The sequence below is a fragment of the Hemiscyllium ocellatum genome, chromosome 12 (genome assembly GCF_020745735.1).
Source record: "Hemiscyllium ocellatum isolate sHemOce1 chromosome 12, sHemOce1.pat.X.cur, whole genome shotgun sequence".
Taxonomy (NCBI): Eukaryota; Metazoa; Chordata; class Chondrichthyes; order Orectolobiformes; family Hemiscylliidae; genus Hemiscyllium; species Hemiscyllium ocellatum.
The window spans coordinates 63,644,151-63,667,915 of NC_083412.1; the positions used below are offsets into that span (position 1 = coordinate 63,644,151).

General features: G+C 39.8%; 1 protein-coding gene across 1 annotated transcript in view; it reads right to left on the reverse strand.

The window, feature by feature from the left end:
- Positions 1 to 2,848: 2,848 nt before the first annotated feature.
- The window catches only part of gsk3ba (glycogen synthase kinase 3 beta, genome duplicate a), a 178,111-nt gene continuing 157,194 nt past the window's right edge, over positions 2,849 to 23,765 (reverse strand). Inside the window, exons 9-11 of the mRNA XM_060833615.1 lie at positions 23,501 to 23,687; positions 19,162 to 19,260; positions 2,849 to 8,162 (exon numbers count right to left, since the gene is read on the reverse strand). Coding sequence (XP_060689598.1) covers positions 8,092 to 8,162; positions 19,162 to 19,260; positions 23,501 to 23,687 — 357 coding nt within the window. The 3' untranslated portion in view covers positions 2,849 to 8,091. The remainder of the gene's footprint in view (positions 8,163 to 19,161; positions 19,261 to 23,500; positions 23,688 to 23,765) is intronic.

The window sequence follows — 23,765 nt, forward strand, 5'->3', positions numbered from 1 at the left end:
TTTTTGCATGACTAAGTATTTCTATAGCCATAGTATTCTCTTTTAAAACACTTGATAAGACATAGCTTTAAAATAATGATTTTTGGTGTACTTGGTAGCATTTTACGACCTAACAAACTCCAGTTTATAACAACAACAATAGAGGTTTTGTCCAAGCTTAAGGGAAACACCGATAGCATGGGGTGAAAAGGTTTTTTCCATTGTTTTGCCAGTTCTGTAAAATCCTTTTATAACAATGGTTGTACAGACTAGTGCCCCTGAGGAGGGAAAAATACAATGAAAATATATTGCCTTAAACAGTCAATGTCCCAGAGCAGAGGTTTTGAGATAAAACGCCAAACAAGTACTTAAAGCTGGGAATACTTAAATTTAGATGCATGAATAGCTTCACAGGGAAAGTTACAAGTCCCTTAAACTTCCCAAGTGAGTGTGATTGGGACTGTTTTGAGTACTGTACAAGTGGTGTTTTTGGGTACTGTACTAAGGGTGCAATTTGGGTGCAATACAAGAGCAGTTGTTTTTCTTTCCAATTTATAAAAAAAGTGTGTTGGGACTAAATTTTTACTGTGTTTAAAATGTCTTGAATTTGTTAATAAACCGTTCATAACCAAAGAAAAAATCTAATTAACTGGTTTTATTATTCAAGCAAAATCTGCTGTACTACTGCTTATGTTTCAACAAGAAACCACTATTAAAAAAACACATCAAACCAGGTTTCAATCTGGGATCTGGATGTGTCAAGTAGATAACAAATCAGCAGGGATACTAGAACTTCCAACAGCCTACAAAAAAAAACAAGAATCTTGAAACTGACAGCTCAACTTCTGATGTCATCCAATAACAGTTACATATTATTGGCTCTTCATGACAATTCAAGAAACTCGGAGAGTTATACTGCATGGAAACAGACTCTTTGGTTCAATTTGTTCACACCAACCAAAAATCCCAACCTGACCTAGTCTCATTTGCCCATATCCCGCTAAACCCTTCCTATTCATATACCCATCCAGATGCCTTTTAAATGTTGTAATTTCACCTGCCTCCAATCTTCTCAACATGGTCTTTTGTGAAATGCATAGCAAAAATTGCCTGCTTCAATCCCCAATTACCTTCGCCAATTGCTTTAGATTTAGAGTCATACAGCACAGAAACAGAACTTTCGGTCCAGGTCATCCACACGGACCAGACATCCCAATCTGGCTCAGTTTACTTTGCCTGGGTAACTATTTGAGAGAGAGTTCCAAGGGACTGATGAAGCTAGAGAAGGTGCAGAAATAAAACAGTTTAAACCAGTAAGCCTGTGTCTTGGTGCAAAACTGTTAAGAGTTGGCAGAGATGATTGAGAATATTTTCTAGGCCTTTATGCTAGGCCTCCAAAACACCTGATATCCTTCAGGTATCATCGGAGGTGGTACAATTGCTAAATATCCATTCATTTGTTTATTCTGCAAATCAATGCAAATAAATTATGGAAGAACAACAAACTTCTAGACTGATTTCTCTATTACATCCTTCCCTCCATAAGTGCTAATTTATTTAAAACTAAGGCATCTTTACTCTGGGCGGACAGAATGCGGGTGATGGTCTCAGTCATCTCCATAGCTTCACATCACCCGGTGAATACAAGCACTGCAAGCCTCAAGAGACTTGCCATCCCACTAATTTTAGTTGTGGTCTTACATGCATCAACCCTTCCTCTGGCTCAGTAATAGCGACAGAACCTTTATCGGTTTCAGAGGTACTTCTTTCTCAAACCATTTCATCTTTCTCCAATCAAACCCTACCTTTTTAGCACAGTCACTTCTACTTGCCAACTTCTGGCACAGCTCAACATCAATTTTTCTTCTTTCTATAATGAGTGTTGGCATGATGTCTTTTTAATGTTAAAATACACAAGTGTAAATAGTTGTGATACCAGTAGTTGATTTTGTGCAACTGCTAGGACCAGACTTCGGAAGGATCAGCTGACCACTATCTGAGAGGTTGGGCAACAGATAAAGGATTCACCATGGTGCTCAACCTTCATCTAGCCACTTATCAAATACAGAATTTCTGAAGCTAATAGAGAAGTATGGGCAGACATATCGCCATTCTATGATGAACTGTTCTATGGCCCTAAACATGCTGGAGATTGAGATTGCAGCTATTGAAACAAAATAAAGGCAAAATAAGCAATTATGGAAGCTGTCAGTAATCCACATCTGCCCATTTAATTATCTACAATATATCCTGTAATATTGAGTAGAATAAGGTGGGCAATATTTCGTAAAGTTCACCTCAATCATGTACAATATTAGTGATGCATTTGATGTTTAAATCAACTTTATATCCCTCAATGACTATATTTAAACACAGTCTTAATAAGCTGATTAGTTTAGGCCAGCTAAGTGCTGCACTCAAGAAAGAAAATTAAGGATTTGTACAGTTTTAACATTGGCCTGCTGCTAAAACCCATTTTATTGAAATAAAATACAAATATATGAATGGAATAAAAATTAAAGATGGTCTTTAGGGAATTTGTGTGTGAGACTAAAAGAATCTCAAATGAAAGTCTCCCATATATTCAGCGTAGAACTATCTAAACCACAGGGTGCATTGTGCTTCAAATAATAATTACATCTAGGCGTTCTCTTTTCCATAAACCATTAAAATGCAGTTGACCCACTCCTGAGTTTTGCTGTTAGTATAAGAACTCACTTGGTTTACATTTTTTTTAAATTAAAAAGTTTTAAATCAACAGATTTTAGCAGATTCTACAGCTTTGTTTCTAAAGTTTTGTAATCATGTACAGAACAGAAATGCATTTTACTATTTTTTCATGACACTGGAACTGGTACGTTTCAGACCATTATTTCAATTTAGGTATAATTTTATTGTTTTAAGCCAAGTAACACTTTGAGGAAACAAGAACAGCAGCAATTTCTATTATTTTCTCTGGTAGCTCACTTGTGTACGTATTCATATACAACCATATAGTTTGCAGTTCAGCTTCACATTGTTTCAGTCAGATGCAAGTAATCACAGCTCTGCCCAAATGCACAGTGTAAATAAAAATTGAGTAAAATGTGATTAAATTTACAATGATTACTTTGCAAATTGGTTCATCTTGAATACTTCTGAAGAAAATGTAACTGATATCTTTGCTTTTGCCTAGGTCACTATCATATTTTATTACTGAAAGTAATGATCACTATTTTTATTCTTGACAGCAAACCAAATTTTACAATCAATACATTCACTTGAGATGCAAGAGAATCATTTAATTTCTATTCCATATTAAGGCTGCTTGGTTCAGAACACACTTTTAAGGGGGTGGAGGGCACAGAAAAGAGTGAAGAAATACTTTAGATTGGAATATTGAAGAGCCAGTGAATGACAAGCAGCAATCATACATGCTGCAAACTAAGGAATCAGCAGAGTTGATTTGGCTGCCTTTTGATACATTGACCAGCTATAGTGAGCGTTTGAACTACTGGCCAAACAGATCACTAAAACAGGATTCTACTTTAGCCTCTCCAAGCTTACAACTACTCTTTGGACATCCACGCCACTCAGCTGAGTGTTTTAATATCATTAAATGGGCATATTTATCATGAAACACACTATTTTATTTCCCCACCCCAGTAGGTCTTTACTAGTGATTAAACTATATTTTTCACATGTATTTAACTCAAAATACTACAATCAAGACATTTTATTAAATACAGAAAGGCAGACTACATTGCAAACCTATATTAAAAGGTTTAAATCCTGTGGAAGAATTAACCACTTTCACTTGATCAAATCAACTGCACGAGAAAAGGAAGACTTACAAAATTAGACAGGAAGGAACTATGAATTGTTTGTGGCCTATCCTACTGTTTATTTAATGCAAATTACAGTACCAGTATCTATTCGGAACCGAGTCACACAGAACGAATTGTATTTACAGGGATAAACATCAAGCATACTTCACAAAAATTTATATTAAAATGAAATAAAAATTCAGTCACAAACAGAAGCATTCAAGTAATAATGTTAAACAGGTTTTTTTTTTGTTTTTTTGCTTTTTTTAAAACCAAGACAGTTCACAAGTGATGCAATGGTTGTATATTATCCACAGTCCTTTTTGACAAGAGAGGTGGTCAAGCTTTTGTATACAGGCTGTGTGAAGCATAGCAAAACATCTCTAATGCGGATTATACAGGCAAGCAGGTAGTCACACAAGTAAATTACCACGTTTAACCCTTTGTGTACCAATTGCAAACTGCAACTAAAAACAAGGATGTAGGCAATGACTTTCAACATTTCACCTTAGTTTCAAAGATTTGGTTGATCATTGCAATAAAATTCTAACCATTCATTTCAATTTGGAAATCAAATTGATCAGGCAGCAATTGGAGACACCAGCCCCCCCAACCCCCCCCGAAGAGTTCAAACAAGGAGAAATTTGGATCAAAATTATGCTACTTTCACTAAACCCAATCACTGAGAGACTACAGCTCACATATACTTTGTATTCCTGATATAATGATATTACTTGGACCTTCTCAGGACCAGGGAATTGAAAGAGGAATGGCACCAAATAGCACTTTAAAAAAAAATAAATTAAAGCACTGAAACTTCATTACAGCCACTGCAATACAAATAGGCTGGGCTTTAATTTAATTCTAGCTGGCTAGCAACATGCTAGTGGATGACTCTCATTTGATTTACTGCTAAATCAATAGCCACATTTCTGAATCTCTGTTCAGCAAGCTGACTGAAGTGTTTTAGTTGTTTGTCTTTTCCTCCACTCCCTCGAGGAACACAGAAGGTACTGAGATTGAGTTTTGGATATTTATACAAATTGCGTAACAAAGACCATCCCAATCAAACTACCAGTTCACATCGCTAATTAACTCATTCACTACCCGCTGCCACTATAATTATTACAACAGTACACATCTTGAAAAATTTACTTAAGAATTTTGTCAAGATTGGGAGCTGAAGTAACAATTCTGTAGTGAATAAGCTTTTTAGTAACAATAAAACACACAAAGATGAGGAATATTTATTGCATATGCTAAAAAATAAAAACCTAAAGTATGTCTACCTGTTTGAATATTAATTTCCATATTGTAATAAAAATATTTTTATGATGTGCACTATTAAATAGCTTACACCAAAAAAAACTGTACAAACCAACTCTGGAATCCCTTAAACTGCCCACAGAGCTTGAAGTTGCGTGCATATACCTGCAGTTTAGGATGTAATGCCAATACCCAGGTCTTCTCAACACTTTTTGCTACAGCATCCATCAAAATCTACTGTCAAGTATCAGCCTTATGCTCACTGCAAGTTCTGCTCATTTGGCACTAGCCTAATTTAATCTATGCCCAAGAACCTTTGCGTGCCCCCCCCCCACCCCCCTCCAGATTTTGTAGCTCAAACTGGTAGAATATGTAAAAGCAGGCCATGGTTTGAAAATCTGGAAAATGTGCTTCCTACTGTGAAAGATTTTTTTTAAAAAAACTCTAAACCACCTCTTTCTAATTTTTCTTTATGTGGAACAGTTATCTTGAACTCAGAAGCTCAAGAAAATGTTCACTTTGATCAGACCCTCAAGGAAAAAGGAAAGCATTTATTGTAGTCAAATTCTGAATAAATCTGCTTTTTCATTAAAGAAATTTAACTAAGGCCAGTGGTCAGTTCTGAGAAGCAGCTGCAGCAAGGGCTTATGCACTGTCAAAATGGTACTAAACACAAGCAAGGTGAGAGTTAATAACCTGGAAAAAACACTTCAAAAACAAAAATACAAAAAAAACTAACTTTGGATTAGATTTCCAAAATTTCATTTTCTTCAAAGGGACTGCATCACTTACATGGTGAAAACTTTTTTTAAAAAGTTTATGATAATACAGGATCTCAAGAAATATAAATTGGACTGAAGTTCATCAGTCTGTGGTGTTGAATTGCCAGAAAATACAAAGCCAATTATTTGACTAAATTATGATAAGGACAGGCTGTAAAAGATTTAACAAAATGACAACGTGATCGTGTACACTCCATTACAGGAATCAGACAATATACACAGCCAGTTCAACTTTACTTGGAAATTAACTCAGTTTGTACACTGCCAATGCTAGTGCATATCTTGTGGCTTGTAATGAATATATACTGCAGTAGAGATGCTTTAAGGATGAGCAAACCATTCAGATTAAACTTGCCCTTTTTCCCATTTTTGCCCGATGTCCACTTCTCCACTGCAGTATTTAGTGGCATTTCCTCATTTTATATCATTTTACAGATCTAGTTTGTGAATCAAAAAGTGACAAATATCACCAGTGTGGTATTTTAGCAAAAATTGTGCTAAGTCTGTTACAAAAACAGACAGAAGGAAAGGGCAAAAGCTCAATGAACAATATAAAATTGTTCCTTTAAAGGCACTAACCAAATCCTAACAGTTCTCTCATCCTTAGTACAAATTCACATGAAACTTGAGAAGTTGCAAATTAAAGCTGCAGTTCAGATTGAAAGCCATGTAATGGGACACTCCAGTGTTAACTCGGTGCACACAAGATAAAAGCATTTGGTAAAACAAAAGTAATTAAAATCAAAATTTGCATTATAAAATGTCAAATAATTATATAATTTGTACATTAAAAATTTAAAGTCATCAGTTCATGCAGCACTATTAGCAACTCTGCCAGATTTACTTTCATTCCTAGATTCATATCCTACAGTAAATGTTTGGAGAGTAAAACAGAGTTGGCATAGCACAAGTGTTCAAAAGTTGGTTACACATGTATATAGATTCTAGTATGTTATATTGTAGCTTTCTTTCAAATTAACTCTGCCAAATTAACTGGAAACAATTTTCTGTAGAATAATCCAGCCTCAAACCGCAAATTGTCATAACCTGCTGAGAGCCCAAACATTTTAAATAGTGAAATATGCAACTTTTGAAGTGTTCAACAATTCTGTACATCTGTTTTTGTTCCAACTGCAATGTGAATCTGATACAAGCAATAAAAATAAAACTTCTCTACAAGACAGATGTCAACTTAAAAAAGGTACATAAAGGGTTAAATATGAAAGAAATAGCAAATATACTGAGGGACAATTAAAAAAAATCAAACATTGGAAGCAAAGGCACTCCAAACTATATACTATACAGCACTAGTTCCTTATTGTTACATCGTAGCCGCACCTATAGTACAGAATTGAAACTATATGGCTTTAAAAGCTCTCCTACAATTAACAAAATTTGCCCTGAATGTTTGTTGCTCTCATCAGTTCCCAGGTCCACATACTTTATGTACAAAACAAAAATAATCAAAAATAAGTGGTGGTTGAGAGGAGATGGCTGAAAAAGAGGACAGGAGAAAAAAAAAACGGAAATCTGAAATCATTGGGATAATTTTTTACACTCCTTCAAAGAACTCAAGATTGTATTTCAATTGGTGTAGCTCAGAAATCATCTGGGACCTGCGGTTTTATTAACTTGAATATATATGTGTGCTACACTGCTTCTGCAATACCTTGCTTTAAATAAACGGGACCAGTATAGAGTTGTACTGGACCATTAAAAAAAATCTTTAGCCCTGAAGAGTCAAAAGTTCAATTGACAAAAAAAAGTACTGAAAATATCAAACTTCACTTCTAGGCAGGGAAATTATGGTGACTTGAGTCTCTGGTCTTTCTTGCAGTAGCTATTTCAGAGGATCTGTATCCTCATCAGGTACAGGTCCAGTATTGATAAAACCTTAATATCTATAAGTATTACTATCTTCTTACTCAGATTAAGAATGAATCTGATGGCAACGCTTCATGCTAAATCAAATCCTGCACTACACCAGAGTGAAACACACCTCAGCCTTTCATATTTTTGGATTGGGTGGGGGAGATTTGAACACTACGGCAGACTGCAATAAAAGATTGTCAAGGGAGGAGTTTACCATTTCTCCTTATTCCTTTTCAATCCCTCTTCAGTGAGTAAATGATTGGTTGGTATTTATTTTGTGTATATTTTTGAAACAAGATTAAATAAAATGAACACTAATGACAATTTTCATAGTTGACCAGCATTTTTGCAGCTGACTGGAAATTTGAGCCAGGGCTTTCCCGTCCTCAGGTTGAGTTGGATGCCGAAGCTGAAGCCGCATTGGTAGACTGTCCACGGTCCACAGCAGCGTTGGTATCTGGGACAGAAGGCAAAATACAAATTACTTTCTTGGAAATAATTCACCAATGAAATTAAGGTTGGAAATGCTATCATCAATTTAAAAACAAGTACAACATTGTAAATATCAATCCACAGAAATTTGGTATATTGTCAGAGAAATAACCATAGAATAATTTCCCAATTAAATTTATTTTCAGCCTTCATTGTTAAATGTCTGAATTCTGACTAGAGAATTTCTAAGGAACCTACTGATCTAGTAGTTTTTAAACTTGACCATTCAAAAACAAAAAGGTCAATTTAAGCACTTGGGGTTAACTATAAATGCTTGGAATCCCAAGCAAACAAGTTTTAGATAGTTAAAAATATGCTGAGAAACAGAAATAACTGAAAGGTAATATTATTTTAGGATTCATTAAACTGGACGGAAGGACCTTTTCAAAAAAATGCCTGAACTAAGAGATTCATTTCATCTGGCATAACGGCCTATTTAGATTGGTCTCATGAATAAAGTATTTCACTGGAGTGCTATAAAGCAAAACTTGACACAAACAAACAGCCTCGGTGATATTATGACAAATGGTTAAAGTGGTAGGTGTTAAGGAGTGTCTCAAACAGGGAAATTAGGTGAAGAGACAAAAAGCTTTCCCAAAACAAAAATATCCAGAACTTGAGGCCTTTGCAGCATGGCCACCAAAGGCAGATGGATCAAAGTCAGGGCATTTAAGCACTAGAATTAGAAGCACACTGAAATTAGAGGGTTGTGGTCCTGCAAATTAGTATGAAGGGATGAAACAATGGACAGACCTGAAAATAAGTATGAGAATTTATGTGCTAGTTAACCAGAAGCTCACGTAGATTAGCAGATTGAGTACGATCGCATAAATAAAACTTAGCTGCTTCTGTACTAACTTGCACAAAGTCTTGGATCACCTCCAGTTTTTAATGTTTGAATATGGATACCAGCCAAGAACATGTTAGGATATCCAAGTCAAAAAGCACCATCCACAAAGACGAGGGTTTCAGCAGATAAACTAAGCTGGCAAAAGTTAAGACAACATTATGGAGTAGGAAAAGGCAATGCCATTGGAAGCAACTCATTATTAAATAAGATGGGGTGGCATTGGGGCTCAGTGGTTAGCACTGCTGCATCACAGTGCCAGGGACATGAGTTCGATGCCACCCTCCGATGACTGAGTGAAGTTTACTTGTTCTCCCAGTGTCTGCGTGGATTTCATGCGGGTGCAAAGGTGTGCAGATCAGGTGGGCTGGCCATATTAAATTGCCCGTAGTACTCAGGGATGTGTAGGTTAGGTGGATAAGCCATGAGGAATGCAGGGTTACAGGGAGGGTCTGGGTGGGATGTTCTTTGGAGAACTGGTGTGGACTTGATGAATCTAGTGACTTGTTTCCACGCTATAGAGATTCTACTTGAAGAAGGCAAAATTGAGAACAATGTACCATTTGCCAGACAGTAAAATTGAGGTACAGTAAAAGCAGCAAATGAAGATAATGACTAGTCTTGATATTTATTTGGAGAAAAGGCAGTGAGACAATTTGGAGAAAGTGCATGGTTCAGGAAGGGTAGTAGTGAGGTAGAGCTGGATGTGATCAGCATACACAAGACAACAATATTGCGATTTTGAATGGCATTTCAAGGGGTAGTTTGCAAATGTTAACCAGGTGAGGGGCAAGATCCACAGTGGGCAGAGGTAGTCGTGCAGGAGCTGGAATCCTTTTGATATCATTAGCAAAGTCAAAAATCAAACCTGGCAAAATGGAACCAAGAAAATTTAGCCCAATCTAGCTACATAACAGTTAAGAGGCACTGGAGGAAGGTATAGGTGGTCTGATTGGAAAGCTTGCAGATAACGCTAAGATTGGTGGAGCAGCAAATAGCAAAAGGGACTGTCGGAGAATGCAGAAAATAGATAGATTTCAGAGTTGGGCACAGAAATGGCAGATGGAGTTCAATCTGGGAAAATGCAAGGAGGTGCATTTTGGAAGAGCCAATTCAAGAGCAAACTATATAGTAAATGGAAAAGCCCTGGGGAAAGTTGATGTAAAGAGAGATCTGGGTGTTCAGTTCCATTGTTCCCTGAAGGTGGCAACAGAGGTCAATAGCGTGGTCAAGGAGGCATACAGCATGCTTTCTTTCATCGGACAGGGTATTGAGTACAAAAGTTGGCAGGTCATGTTACAGTTGTATAAGACTTTGGTTCAGCCACATTTGGAATACTGCATACGGTTCTGGTCACCACATTACTAGATGGATGTGGATGCTTTGAAGACAGTGCAGTGGAAGTTCACCAGGATGTTGCCAGGTATGGAAGGCACTAGCCATGAAGTGAGGTTGAGTAGATTAGGATTATTTTCATTAGAAATATGGAGGTTGAGGGGGGACCTATTTGATGTTTACAAACTCATGAGGTATAGTCAGGGTGGATAGAAAGAAGCTTCCCCCCCACCAGAGTGTGGGACTCAATTACCAGGGGTCACCAGTTCAAGGTGAGAAGGGAAAGTTTAAGGGAAATCTGCGTGGAAAGTTCTTTACACAGAGGGAGATAGATGCCTGGAACACGTTGCTAGCGGAGGTGGTAGAGGTGGGCATAATAGTGTCACTTAAGATATATCTAGACAAATACATGAATGGGGAGGGGGCAGAGGGATGTTCCTGTGCTGTAATTTTCTTTGTTCACTGTTCACTGGAATGAGGGGCATCTACCCAGGGTAAAACAAAACCCAGGACAGTTGGAGAAAACAGTAGTGCAAAGATGGCGATGTTTCAAGTAAAGGTTAGGTACATTCAAGAAACAGGCATAAAGGCAAAATAAACCAAAGACACGGCTTCTTTCTCACTCAGATGGTGGTGGGAATCTTGCGCACACTACCTGTAAAGGGTGGTAGAGACAAAAACCCTCAACATTCAAATTATATTCAGATGTGCATTTATGATGCCAAGACATAAAAGGCTTTGGGCCAATGCTGGAAAATGGGATTAGTTACGTTACGTGGCTGGTTTTTGACTAGCAGCGACTTGAAGAGCATTTTTCTGTACTTTAGATCTGACTTCTTGGGTGAAAGATGTTGAAACAAAAATAAAAAGGAGGTGCAGCATTTGTTAGGTGAATTCTTTGAAGGAGATTCAGTCAAATAAAATTTATAGCAAAACAAAGATCAAAATAAGCCTAAGGGACAAAACACAGTTAGGGTCATCATAAAAGCAAAAAAGAAAGCATATAAAGTGGCGAAGGGCAGTAGGAAGCCAGAGGACTGGGAAGCCCACAAAAGGCCAACAGGAGACAACTAAAAGAAAAAATGAGGGGGGAGAAGACTTAATAGGATGGTAAGTTAGCCAGTAATTAAAAAACGATTACTGCAAGAGTTTCTTTTGATATATCGATGGCAAAAGTGGACACTGGGCTGCTGGAAAATGATGCTCTAAGAGTAGTAATGGGAAACAAAGAAATGGTGAAACTGAACAAGTACCTTGCATCAGTCTTCACGGTGGAAGACAGGAGTAACATCCCAAAAATTCAAGGGGGATGGGGGGCAGAGGTGGGCTAGGTGGCCATTGCCAAGAATGAAGTTCTAGAAACACTGGAAAAGGTCAAAAGATGGATAAAATCACCTGGACTACACCCTAGAGAGTTTTGAAAGAGATAGCTGAAGAGATAGTGGAGATCTTTCAGGAATCACTGGAGTCAAGTAGAGTTTCAGGACTGTAAAATCACTACTTTAATCCCCTGTTCAAGAAGGAAGTGAGGCAAAGATGGGAAACTATATGTCTGTTAGCCTGACTTTGGCTATTGGTAAGATTTGAGCCCATTGTGAAAGAATGGATTTTGGAATATTTGGAAGTGCACAGTAAAATAGTACGAAGTTAGCATGGTTTCATGAAGGGAAGGTCATGCCTGACAAATGTTAGAATTTTTTGAGGTGGTAATGAGCAGGTTAGACCAAAAAGAGCCAACATCGTTATCTATTTGGACTTTCAGAAGGCCTTTGACAAGGTGCCACAGAGGAGGCGGTTATGTAAGATAAGAGCCCATGGTGTTAGAGATAAAGTGGATAGAAAATTGGTTGTCTGGCAGAAAGCAGACAGTGGGGATAAAAGGGTCCTTCTCAGGATAGCAGCTGTTGGCAAGTGGTGTGCCACAAGGCTCCGTGTTAGGACACAATTTTTCACTTTATACATGAAAGATCTAGTTAAAGGAATGGAGGGCATTCTGGCTAAATTTGCAGACAATGCAAAGATGGGTGGGGGGCAGGCAGTATTGAGGAGGCAGAAGAATTTAGACAGGTTAGGGGAGTTGGCAAAGAAGTGGCAGATGGAACACAACATAGAAAAGTGCGAGATCATAGAGGCATAGACTATTTTCTAAATAGGCAGAAAATTCAGAAATCTGAAGTGCTCAGGGACTTAGAATCCTGGACCAGAACTTCCAAGGTGAAACTCCAGGTTGGTAGTTAGGAAGGGAAATATAAATGTTGGCATTTATTTATTTTGAGAGGACTAGAATATAAAAGCAGGTATGTACTTTGGAGGCTATAAAAGACTCTGGTCAGACCACATTGAGATTATGAGGAGCAATTTGGGGCCTCATACCTCAGGAAGGAAGGGGACACCTTGGAGTGGGTCCAGAGGAGGTTTGTGTGAATGATACCAGATCGAAAGACTTAACATATGAGGAACATTTGAGGACTCTGGGCCTGTAATCAATGGAGTTCTCAAGGATTGTCTAATTGAAACTTACAGAATACTGAAATGCCTGGATAAAATGGACATTGGGAAGAGGTTTCCATTAGACTAGGGCTCGCGGTGAACAGCCTTAGAGTAAGGGGAAGACATTTTAGAACAGAGATGAGGCAAAACTTCTTCATCAGAATGGTGACGCTATGGGATTCATTACAACAGAAAGCTGTGGAGGCCAGTCATTGAGTATATTTAAGGTAGAGATAAAGAGTTTCTTGATTGTCAAGGGAATCAAAGGTCACGGGGAGAAAAAGTGAGAGAATGGGGTTGAGAAACTAGATGGGCCGAATGTCCTAAATTCTGCTCCTTGGTCTTATGGTCTAAAAATAGCCGCCAACATAAAAGGAAACCCGAAATCTTGTACCAAAATTGAAACAGTAAGCAGGTACTAAAAGATGGACTCCCTATTGAGAGAAAAACAGGGTGATGTATGCTTGAATACACAGGCTAAGAATGGAATATTTACTGAGTACTTTGTATCAATGTTTCGCAAGAGAGAGAAGAAACAAAAAAAAATCAGTACAAGAGGGGGCAGTAAAGGTCAGCTCTGGGTAGAAAATTGACAGGTTGCACTGGAAATGCTTATAACTGGGCTATTTGACAGTCTGGATGGTTTGCATCCCATGTTGATCGAGAAACAGACAGTTGGAAATGGTAAAAGTACTTGACATAATCAAACTTCAGGTTGGAAGAATGGGGCTGTTTCTTTGGACCAGAAGAAATTGAAGGGCAGTGAAAAAGATTTGAGATAAGGTACACATGAGGAGATGTCCCCACCATTTGATGGCAGAAAGTCTAGAAGTAGATGTTTGATTTGTCCAGAGGTTAAAAGGTTACAGACTTTTATCGGAGGTGGTTGGTGGAGGATGGGAGGAAGAACATTCTTGCATATAAAATCTAATAACCTGGATCTGGGTGGTAATAGAAGTGGAAGAAAATATGGCTACTTACTGGGTGCAAACTTGAGAAAATTAAGCTTTCAGGCTCTATGGGGATGGATCGAGGAAATGAATTTACTGGAGTATTCTACAAACAGTGGGGATGGAGGATCAATGGGCTAAACAGCTCTATTCTGCACAAAGACTAGTGAAATACAGACGTTTGGTCAAATCAATTTAATGCAGGCAAGTATTGAGTTTGGGGGAAAAAGGGCAAGTTAATATAGAAATTAGAAAATCATATGGTAATCAAAGCAATGAATGCAAAAATAATAAGTCACACTAAACCTGCAACTCTGATTTGGCCTCAGCTGGAGCACTACCTGTAATGCTGGGTGCTACACTAATATAAAAATAGTAAATCTTCTCCCAGGAGTAGCTGCAAATGTTGCACCATCCTTAATATCTGTTTTCTGGAATATAAGTCACGTACCTAGTACAGCATGCATTTATGCTGATGTTTTTTCTTCATTAGTTAATTGTTCCTATAGTAGGTTACTTTAAACCTGACAAATATTTCCACTCACCCAATAACTTTTAGAAGTTGACTATTCTCACACTTTTACCATCTAGGACTGAAGTCAGTATTTCTATGAATCCACAAATTTTGTTTACTGCCAAATTACATGCACAGCAATATCACTCCTTCCATTTTGTGGTGTTCACATTGCCACAACACATTAGTTCAGATTATTCTGCTATTCAATAAAGTCACCATAGTACCAGAGGGCCATAGGGATGCTCTTTCATTAGACAGACAACAGGTTGTGGTTTAACCTCAGGTGAGTGGTAAGGATGAGAAGAACAGTTCTTTATGGTAATCTCAGCAGTTTGGGAAGTGAACTCACACTGCAGGCTGGTTTGCAATGCAGAGTAATATGATTCAGCCAACTGATCCCCATACTTGATGTATATTACACACAGATATACACTGAGAGAAATAGAGGACTACAGATGCTGGCGATCCAAGTCAAAAAGTGTGGCACTGGAAAAGTACAGCTAGTCAGGTAGATTCAGAGGAACAGGAGAGGTGACACCTCAAGAATAAGCTCTTCATCAGGATTGGGAGGGTCCAAGGCGGAGAGATAAATGGGAGGGGGGCTGGAAGGTAGCTGGAAATGAGCTAGGTAGACAAAGGTGGGGGGGTAATGGTGATAGGCTGGAGTGGAGGATGGAGCGGATAAGTGGGAAGGAAGATGGGCAGGTGGGAGAGTTCAAGAAAGGCAATACCGAGTTGGAGGGTTGGATCTGGGATAAGATGGGGGAGGGGAGATGAGGAAACTAGTGAAATCGACACTGATCCTGTGCCCTGTGGCCGAACACTTCAATTCGCCCTCTCACTCCACCAAAGGCATGCAAGTCTGGGAGGTAATATTGTGGCCGTACAAGACATTGGTTAGGCCACCTTTGCAATATTGCGCATAATTCTGGTCTTTCTTATCAGAAGGATATTGTGAAACTTGAAAGGATTCAGAAAAGATTTACAAGGATGTTGCCAGGGTTGGAGAGTTTGAGGTCTAGGGAGAAGCTGAATACGCTGGGGTTATTTTCCTGAGTGGAGGCTGAAGAATAAAGGGAGTCCAGAACTAGAGGGCATAGCTTTAGGGCGAGCGGGGAAAGAAGAAGAAGAAAAAAAGAGACACCTGAGGGGCAACTTATTCACACACAGGGTGGTGCAGGTATGGAATAAGCTGCCAGAGGAAGTGGTGAGGCTGGTACAACTGCAGCATTTAAAAGGCATCTGGATGAGTATATGAATGGGAAGGGTTTAGAGGGATGTGGGCCAAGTGCTGGCAAATGGGACTAGATTAGGTTAGGATAGCTAGTCAGCATGGACGATTTGCACCAAAAAAAAAGGTCTGTTGCTGTGATGTACACCTCTATGGCACTGTGGTCAGCACTGCTGCCTCAACACCAGACCTAGATTCGATTCCAGCCTTGGGCGACTGTGTGGAGTTTGCACATTCTCCCAGTGTCTGCGTGGGTTTCCTCCAGGTGCTCTGGTTTCCTCCCACAATCCAAAGATGGGCAGATTAGGTGAATTGGCCATGCTAAATTGCCCATAGTGTTAGGTGCATTAGTCAGAGGTAAAATGGGTCTGGGTGGGTTATTCTTTGGAGGGTCAGTGTGGATTTGTTGGGACAAAAGGGCCTGTTTCCACACTGTAGGGTATCTAATCTTAAAAAAAAGTCCTGAACCCCCTCAACTGCCAAATTCCAGCCACTCGATACCTGGAGGAAGGACGCCTCATCTTCTGCCTTGGGAACCTCCAACTGCATGGGATCAATGTCGACTTCATTAGTTGCCTCATCTCTCCTCCCCCTACCTTACCCCAGAGCCAATCCTTCAACTCAGCACCGCCCTGTTGTCCTACCTGTCCACCTTCTTTGTCAACTATCCATTCCACCCTCCACTCTGACCTACCACTATCAGCTCACAATCCAACTTCATCTACCTATTGCATTCACAGCTACACCACACCCCCACACCTCTAGCCCCAACACCCTCCCATTTCATCCCCTTTGCCCCCACTTCTCCCCATATGCCTGATGAAGAGTTTATGCTCGAAATGTCGACTCTCCTGCTCCTCAGATGCTGCCTGACTGGCTGCGCTTTTCCAGCGCCACACTATTTGACATAGATATCCAAAACCAAATATCTCATTTGCTTTATCATCTGAAGGAGAAAGATACTCCGAAATTTCATCTGCCTTCAAGCTTGCTATTAAGCATTTATGTGCAATGATGTGCTGGAACCATTCCATTATTCAATATGGAAGTACAAAGTAATGCAACTTCATAGCTTGGTCATGATGTACGAAAAATAAATTACAGTGCAGAAGATGTATGAAAAATAAGTTATAGTGCAGAAGTGGACTTATAGGAGAACAAATAAAAGCGAAATATTGACTTATGCTCCTGATATAAGACCATAAGACATAGGAGTGGAAGTAAGGCCATTCGGCCCATCGAGTCCACTCCGCCATTCAATCATGGCTGATGGGCATTTCAAATCCACTTACCAGCGTTCTCCCCGTAGCCCTTAATTCCTCGAGACAACAAGAATCTATCAATCTCGGCCTTGAAGACACTTAGCGTCCCGGCCTCCACTGCACTCCGTGGCAATGAATTCCACAGGCCCACCACTCTCTGGCTGAAGAAATGTCTTCGCATTTCTGTTCTGAATTGACCCCCTCTAATTCTAAGGCTGTGTCCACGGGTCCTAGTCTCCTCGCCTAACGGAAACAATTTCCTAGCGTCGACCTTTTCCAAGCCATGTATTATCTTGTACGTCTCTATTAAGTCTCCCCTCAATCTTCTAAACTCCAACGAATAAAATCCCAGGATCCTCAGCCGTTCCTCATATGTTAGACCTACTATTCCAGGGATCATCCGTGTGAATCTCCGCTGGACACGTTCCAGTGCCAGTATGTCCTTCCTGAGGTGTGGGGACCAAAACTGGACACAGTACTCCAAATGGGGCCTAACCAAAGCTTTATAAAGTCTCAGTAACACATCTCTGCTTTTATATTCCAACCCTCTTGAGATAAGAGACAACATTGCATTCGCTTTCTTAATCACGGACTCAACCTGCATGTTTACCTTTAGAGAATCCTCAACTAGCACTCCCAGATCCCTTTGTGCTTTGGCTTTACTAATTTTCTCACCATTTAGAAAGTAGTCTATGCTTTTATTCTTTTTGCCAAAGTGCAAGACCTCGCACTTGTTCACGTTAAATTCCATCAGCCATTTCCTGGACCACTCTCCCAACCTATCCAGATCCTTCTGTAGCCTCCCCACTTCCTCAGTACTACCTGCCTGTCCACCTAACTTCGTATCATCGGCAAACTTCGCTAGAATGCCCCCAGTCCCCTCATCCAAATCATTAATATTTGATGCAAATAGCTGTGGCCCCAGCACTGAACCCTGCGGGACACCGCTCCTCACCAGCTGCCATTCTGAAAAAGAACCTTTTATCCCAACTCTCTGCCTTCTGTTAGACAGCCAATCCTCAATCCATCCCAGCAGCTCACCTCGAACACCATGGGCCCTCACCTTGCTCAGCAGCCTCCCGTGTGGCACCTTATCAAAGGCCTTTTGAAAGTCTAGATAGACCACATCCGCTGGGTTTCCCTGGTCTAACCTACTTGTTACTTCTTCAAAAAATTCCAACAGGTTTGTCAGGCATGACCTCCCCTTACTAATATGTAATATGTACTAAAACAAATGAAATTCCATATAATTTGATGAACAGCATGGAAAAAGGTTAACATTTCTACATTATATTTCATGAATATGAACACAGTAGTGAAATGTAGGAAACATGCAATCCATTTGTACATTGCAAGTTCTCACATTCTAGCAATGTAACAATAACAAGGTAATCTGCTTTATAACACTGACTAAGGAATAAAAACCAGGCAGGATACTTTTAAACAGTCCTCTGACTCTTCTTCATTACAGAGGGATCTTTCACATCCATCTGAGGTGCCAAACAATGCCTTGGTTTCATGACTAACCCAAATGATATAGACCTTTTAGTATTGCAGTGCTCCACGATAGCATTAATCTAGATCTTGTTCTCAAACCTCAAGAACTTTGAAACCACAGCCTCCTAATCTAGAAAAGCGAGCTACAACTGACACCAAATAAATTAATATTTAAAAAGTTGTAGTCTTGTACACAAGCAGTATAGTTATTGGGGGGGGGGGGGGAGAGAGAGATGAAGAGAGAGAGAGAGAATGGAAGTTCAGGAAAACCTGCTCAGTGTTGTTTCAGCATTGTAATCACATTATCTATTCTATGTCACCCTCACCTAAAATTACAGTTCTCATTTTCTACGCCACAGAAACTTTGTGATCTTTCTATATTTTGCTTTATTAATTCATGGGGTCACCACTGCCTCAATGAGCATGCATTGCCCACTCTTAATTGCCCTCTGGATAAGAGTCAGCCACTTTCCCATCGGTCTAGAGTCACATGCAGGCCAGAGCAGGTAAGGATGGTAATTTTCTTCCCCAAGGACATTAGTGAACCAGATGGATTTTCCAACAATCGGTGATGGTTCATGGTCAGCAGACCTCTAATTTCAGATATCTATTCAACTCAAATTTCATCATTTGCCATGGTAGGATTTAAACCAGACCCCTAGACCATTACTGAAGTCTCTGGATTAACAGTCCAGCAATACCACCACTAGGCAATTGCCTACCCTTGTGAAGATTATAGTGAAGCTACAGTTGAGATTAGAATTCAAACAGATGAAAGTTAGTTATATGATATTTCATTTTGCAATTGCTAAAAGATGTGCATCATCATGCTCACCTGACACCGCAGAAGCATTCGTTGGAGTTGATGCAGGAGTCTGATTCCGAATGTGAGGAGGGATAAGGATTGATGCCAGTGCTGGGTTGCACGACAGTTCTGCAAAATCAATTAAGATGTCTACAGTATTTTATTCACTAACAATTCAGAATTTCTGTAGAAGACCACTGAAGTGCTGACAGAGCTTTCTATTACACAGTAGAATTTTATATCATCCTTTGCTCTGCCCATCAGTTGCAATAAGAGTGTTAATCAGAAAATGTCCATCTGTAAATGAATCAATTTATCTTTATCTGCAGTGTCTTCAGAGTTCCAATTATACAAAAAAAACTCTACCGACATGCATCTTCTCAGCCATGCATCAACTTGTATTCTACTTCTATTCTTTCTGCTCAATCCTTGGCTGAAATGATGACAGCTAATAAGAATCAACAGACCCAGCATTGTTCTCTAAAATTTCCAGGTGGTTTAGTTTTCTTGTGACAGACAGCCAGTGATCAAATTTGCTCTCTAGGTAAAATAAAATGCCACTAAATACAAGCATAAATATTGGACACACAGATTCAGAAGCACTGGCTTATTGCAGGGGTGCAATCTCCAGTACCTTATCCAAACTGACATGAAAAACATGAGCTAAATCAATGAAATCCAATAGATGGCTCAGTCTATGCATGGTCACATCCTGCAAAGATTACAGTAGTTTGTGATGACAATATAGTAAGTTATTTCTTCCCAACTGGTAAGGAGACCAATCGTGCACTCCATTGTCAATCCATGTCAAATGAAACAAAAATCACACTGAACTGAACCTAAGACTTTTGTGGAATCTAACTTTCAGACAGAATGGATAAAATTACTAACGGGGGAGCCCACCTTATAAACTTTAGACAATGATAAGTATTTTTGCACTGACTACTGAGTGTAAAAAGTGCTCGACAATGCACTTCAATACACTGGAAAACCTAGGACAGGAAGGCAGATTTAAAACAGTTAGAAATGTTTAAGTTACATTCTGGAATTCCCGACTTCAAATTCCTGCAGCCAATGATGGTGAAGACAACAGAAAAAAAAAGGTACAGGAATAGCTCAGGAGATGGGGGAGGGTGGTGGGCAAATTAGAAGGGAAGGGAATCTTTAACACTGACTGATGTGGCATAAGAGCCATGAAGTAGAGTTTGGTAAAGATGTAGTGGTGACATGCTGAATGGAAGTATGGAAGTAAGGAAGTTGTGTGGAGATAAATTGGTGAAAATTAAGCCATAAAAGGTGATCAAAACATGAAGTAAAAGTTTCAACATTGTGGGAAGAAATTAGTAGAAATATAGAGGTGAAACAAAAACAAGCAGCAATTCTGGGGACAGTTCAACTCATTATCGAGGACTGCATTTTAGGCTTAAGTCTATGGTGGCAATAAAGAGTGGTCGATGTTAGAGGATAGGGACCTGTAGGTATTTTTATTTTGCTGACATTGAATTGGTGCAAGTTAACTTAATCATAGAGTCATATAGATGTACAGCATGGAAACAGACCCTTCGGTCCAACCCGTCCATGCTGATCAGATATCCCAAAACAATCTAGTCCCACCTGCCAGCACCCGGCCCATATCCCTCCAAACCCTTCCAAATGCCTCTTAAATGTTGCAATTGTACCAGCCTCCACCACTTCCTCTGGCAGCTCATTCCACACACACACACCAAGATATAAAAGCAATTTGAAACAGTCAGCTAATGACATTACGTAGCTGGATTGCATCTCAACACAAAAGATGACTGCAAGGTTTTAAGTAATCTTCCCTGGTTATACACTGCAAATTAAAGAAACATGAAATCAAAATTGGAGGTTTTGCACAACAGGAAAAACTGAAGATGGCACAATGTTTATTATCCAACAGGTAGGATAACAATGGGATGAAATTAATTCAATGGAGGTAAACTGCAAAGAGATATTTTATAAAAGTGGCAGGTAGCAGAAGAATGCAACTGAACTATGTTATCGATGTGGTCAGCAAAGTTTTGGAAAGAATTCTGAGGGAGAGCATTTATGAGTATTTGGAAAAGCACAGCGTGATTAGAGGCAGTCAACATGGCTTTGAGAGAGGCAGGTCATGCCTCACAAATCTTATTGAGCTCTTTCAGGAGGTAACAAATCAGGTCGACGAAGGTCGAGCAGTGGATGTGGTGTATAAGGACTTCAGCAAGGCATTTGATAAGGTTCGCCTTGGTAGGCTCATTTGTAAAGTCAGGAGGTATGGGATACAGGGAGATTTGGTTAATCTGGATTCAGAACTGGTTGGCTGACAGAAGGCAGAGTGGTTGTCGATGGAAAGTACTCTGCCTGGAGGTCAGTGTTGAGTGGGGTCCCACTGGGCTCTGTTCTTGGGCCTCTGCTCTTTGCAGTTTTTATACATGACTTGGATGAGGAGGTTGAGGGATGGATTAGTAAATTTGCAGATGACACAAAGGTTGGAGATGCCATTGATAGTATCGAGGGCTATTGCAGGCTGCAGAGCTGGGCTGAGAAATGGCAAATGGAGTTCAATCTGGATAAATGCAAAGTGATGCATTTTGGAAGATCAAACTTGAATGCTGAATACAGGATTAAAGACAGGATTCTTGGCAGTGTGGAGGAACAGAGGGATCTTGGTGTTCAAGTACATAGATTCCTCAAAGTTACCACCAAAGTGGATAGGGTTGTTAAGAAAGCATATGGTGTTTGGGCTTTCATTAACAGGGGGATCAAGTCCAAGAGCCACGAGGTTTTGCTGCAGCTCTACAAGTCCCTGGTGAGACCACACTTGGAATATTGTGTCCAGTTCTGGTCACCCTACTATAGGAAAGATACGGAGGCTTTGGCGAGTGCGCAAAGAAGGTTCATCAGGGTGCTGCCTGGACTGGAGGGCTTGCCTTATGAAGAAAGGTTGACTAAGCTCAGACTTTTCTCTCTGGAGAGGAGGAGGAAGAAAGGTGACCTGATCGAGGTATACAAGATAATGAGAGGCATGGATAGAGTCAATAGCCAGACACTTTTTCTCAGGGCAGGATTGACTGTCACGACGGGAAGTCAAAGGTAGGTTCTTTACGCAGACAGTTGTGAATGCATGGAATGCTTTGCCAGCAGTGATGGTGGAAGCAGAGTCATTAGGGACATTTAAGCGAGTGCTGCACATACACATCGATAGCAGGGTGCTTAGGTTATGCTATTTTATTTCACATTAGGATTAATCCTTGGCATGGCACTGTGGGCCAAAGGGCCTGTTCTGTGCTGTACTTTTCTATGTTCTAAGTTGGTGACTTCAACTGCTTGGTTCAGTGCTATTCAATTTTCAAGCTTGTGAACTATATTTTTCAATATAAAGCGTTTCATCTAGCTTTTTTCTCACCCTGAGACACTGAATCTTTTGAAGAAAATGTGAGTAAACATTTGTAGCAACAGAAGGTACTAACCTCGAGGAGGCAAGGCAGAATAAATGTGCTTTGGGTTGCTTTAGCAACACACTCTGTCATAGATACAATGGGCCAACCAATGGCTTCTTGTGTGTAAACATATATGGTTCCACAATAGGCTGGGATAGGATTTCGAAGGCAGTCTGGCACTTCAGTTAAGTAGTCATTATTCATAAAACAAGTCTCAACAAGGAATAAATCGACAGAGGTACTGCAGTTGATTCCAACCTAAGCAGCAACAGTAATGTATGTCTGGGTCTGGCACATTAGCTCTTTCTAAACTTTTAATCTTGGAAAGCAGTACATGAATTAGTACAGATGCGAGCTTTGAGGTTGCCTGGGCAGTTATTAATCAGTTGGAAACAATATTTGCTTCTTTGGATGTCTCCAGCCAGCAGAATTTACAGAAACTGACCAGCACTCATCTAGATGCCTGATGAAGGGCTTTTGCCTGAAACGTCGATTCGCCTCCTCCTTGGATGCTGCCTGACCTGCTGTGCTGTTCCAGCACCACACAACTCTAATCTCCAGCATCTACAGTCCTCACTTTTGCCCAGCACACATCTATAGTGATTCCTGGTCATTCTGCAACTTTAACTCAGTCTGGCTGATTGTGCCCTTTGAGGGATCTGTTTCACTATGTCACAGAGGCAAAAGCAATGATAAAAATGGTTTTTCCCCTATCAATGGATGATCATTGCTTGCCTCCTGTATCTACTGAAGACAGCATCATTTTTAATAAGGCATGGCACTATTGTTTTTCATCAAGAATGGACAGGAGAACCTTCCCAGGCCATAAATGGATTTTGATGCATCAGTAGCAGGTTGAATTTGCAGGAGATCACTTAGTTTTTAAAATGTCACTGTCATTTTTTGGTTATAAACCAGTTCCTTACCTTGAGTAGTGAAATTAAACAGTAATGGTTTCTCACGTCCATTTGGTAACTTGACATTTGGGTCCCGTAATTCATCGAAGAATGTATGTGCACATGCCTCTAGAGGCGTCAGACGGGCGGTTGGTGTATATTCAAGCAGACGGCTACACAATGCAATGGCTTCCGGAGGAGTGCGGGGTCGGAAGACCTGCAAAAAATAAAGTGCTTAATAATTTAAAAATTAGTAACTGAAAAGATGACATAAATGGCTTCACTGGCTCAGTGG